Source organism: Rutidosis leptorrhynchoides, chromosome 6 (assembly GCF_046630445.1).
Source record: "Rutidosis leptorrhynchoides isolate AG116_Rl617_1_P2 chromosome 6, CSIRO_AGI_Rlap_v1, whole genome shotgun sequence".
Taxonomy (NCBI): domain Eukaryota; kingdom Viridiplantae; phylum Streptophyta; class Magnoliopsida; order Asterales; family Asteraceae; genus Rutidosis; species Rutidosis leptorrhynchoides.
Window position 1 is genome coordinate 397,817,904 of NC_092338.1, and position 2,374 is coordinate 397,820,277.

Below are 2,374 nucleotides of genomic sequence, written 5' to 3' on the forward strand. Positions count from 1 at the left end.
ATAGACCCATCTCGTGTTGTAATGTGATCTACAAATGTATATCTAAAGTTATTACTAACAGAATAAAGGGTTCTTTGGATGTCATTATAAGCGATAACCAATTGGCTTTTGTTCCCGGTAGAAGGATTTCGGATAATATTTTGATTACTCAAGAAATTATGAGGAATTATCATTTGAATAGGGGTGTCCCGAGATGCGCTTTCAAGGTTGATATTCAAAAAGCCTATGATACGGTGGATTGGAGCTTCTTAAGGGATATTCTTCATGGTTTTGGCTTTCATAAGACCATGATTAATTGGATCCTAAAGTGTGTTACTTCAACATCGTTCTCTATAAATATTAATGGTGATCTTCATGGTTTTTTCAAGGGGAAACGGGGTCTTAGGCAAGGCGATCCATTGTCTCCATACTTATTTACGATGGTTATGGAGGTCTTTACGTTAACGATAAAACGTAACATTTCTAATTCGGAGGATTTTCGGTTTCACCCAAAATGTGAATCTCAAGAGATAGTCAACGTGTGCTTTGCGGATGACCTATTTCTGTTCTCGCATGGTTCTATGAATTTGATGCAGGTGATTGCCGATGCCCTGGAGGATTTCAAGAAAGCTTCGGGTCTAACTCCTAGTGAGCAGAAAAGTACAGCTTATTTTGCAGGTGTCAATCAGGCGACTAAGCATGCTATCTTGACAATTATGCCGTTTGATGAAGGGTCGCTTCCTGTTATTTATCTTGGGGGTCCCGCTGGTATCGTCGAGATTGTTTTACAAGGATTGCAAAGTTTTGATCGATAGAATGAAAGTGAAGATTGAAGACTGGAAGAACAAGTATCTTTCATTTGCAGGAAGAGTTCAACTTATAACCTATGTTCTTGCTTCCATGCAGGTCTATTGGTCTTCTGTTTTTATTTTACCTGATAAAGTAATCAAGGATATGGAGAAGATCATGCGTGGTTTTTTTTGGTGTCAAGGTGACATGAAGAAAGGAAAGGCCAAGGTTAAATGGGCGGATGTTTGTATTCCGAAGGAAGAGGGTGGTTTGGGTATCAAGAGTTTAAAATCTCGGAATGTGGCTCTTATGGCTTCAATGTTTGGAATATTGTCACTCATAAGCAAACACTATGGGTAAAATGGATTCATACGTACCGTTTGCTTAACCGTAATTTTTGGGTTGTAGATATTGATGTTTCTGCGAGCTGGGGGTGTAGAAAAATATTAAGTATCCGGGATGTAATTCGCCATTTTATTTTTCATGCAGTTGGTAATGGTATTAGTACCTCGGCGTGGTATGATTCGTGGAATGATTTTGGGCCGCTAGCTGCTACTATCTCTCATAGAGAGATGCATCGTCACTCATTCACAGAGGCTACAAGGGTTTGTGATCTACATAACCAACATAATTGGTTATGGCCTGTTAATTGGATCCTTAATTACCCAATGATGGCTGCTATTCCATTTCCTGATGTAACAAACGAGGACAAGGTCTATTGGCGTAATTTTGATGGTTTTTTGGGGCAATTTTCGTCCAAAATAGCATGGGACACTTTAAGACCGCATGCAAGTGTCGTGGTATGGTACCATATGGTTTGGTTCTCGAGTAGTATCCCTCATCATGCTTTCATTTTATGGTTATTAATGAAGGAAAAGTTAAAGACTCAAGACAAGATGAGACCATGGGATTTGGGTAATGCGAATACTAGTAATTTGGTGTGCTCCTTATGTAATTTGCAGCAAGATTCACATGATCACTTGTTTTTCCAATGTGGCTACTCGAAGCTAGTGTGGCATAAGATGAAAAGTCACATTCCTATTCCGGGTATTAGTGATGAATGGAAGGAGATTATCGCTAAAATTGCTCCTATAGCTCATAGAAAAGTGGCGCGTATCGTGGTGGCGAAGCTTATCTTTAGTGCATCAGTCTATTTCATATGGCTCGAACGAAACGCTAGGATTTTCAAAGGTGAAAAGCGGGATCTGGACAAGCTCGTCAATATCATATTTGGGACCGTTAGGTTGAAACTGATGTCAGTCAGATTCAAGAACTCTCAACATGTTAGGAATATGAAGATAGCATGGCAAATTTAATTTCCTAGTGTTGTCTTTGTTTTGTGTTTGGTTTGCCGTTTGTGGCATTGGTTGTTTCTTGTCCTTGAGTCTTATTTCCTCTTGGACATTCTTGTAATTGTATAATTATCTATAATATTTGCCGGGTGTTAACCCTTTACCCAAAAAAAAAGGTCATCTAGTCGAGAAACGAATCCAACCAAGTATGTTTATATGCTATTATTTTGTATGATTGTTGTTGGAAATATGTTCTCGGGTTGGCTACAGTTCGACCGTGGTACATATATTTCGAAGATATACCCATGACATTA

The 2,374-nt window shown here is 38.9% G+C and overlaps 1 protein-coding gene across 1 annotated transcript; it reads left to right on the top strand.

Annotated features, from left to right (window-relative positions):
• The first annotated feature begins 795 nt into the window (after positions 1–795).
• On the top strand, positions 796–2,084 carry LOC139855026 (uncharacterized). The gene is made up of 2 exons (XM_071844288.1): positions 796–1,124; positions 1,274–2,084. The coding sequence occupies exons 1-2, from the start codon at positions 796–798 to the stop codon at positions 2,082–2,084; spliced, it is 1,140 nt and encodes a 379-aa protein (XP_071700389.1).
• Positions 2,085–2,374: the final 290 nt, after the last annotated feature.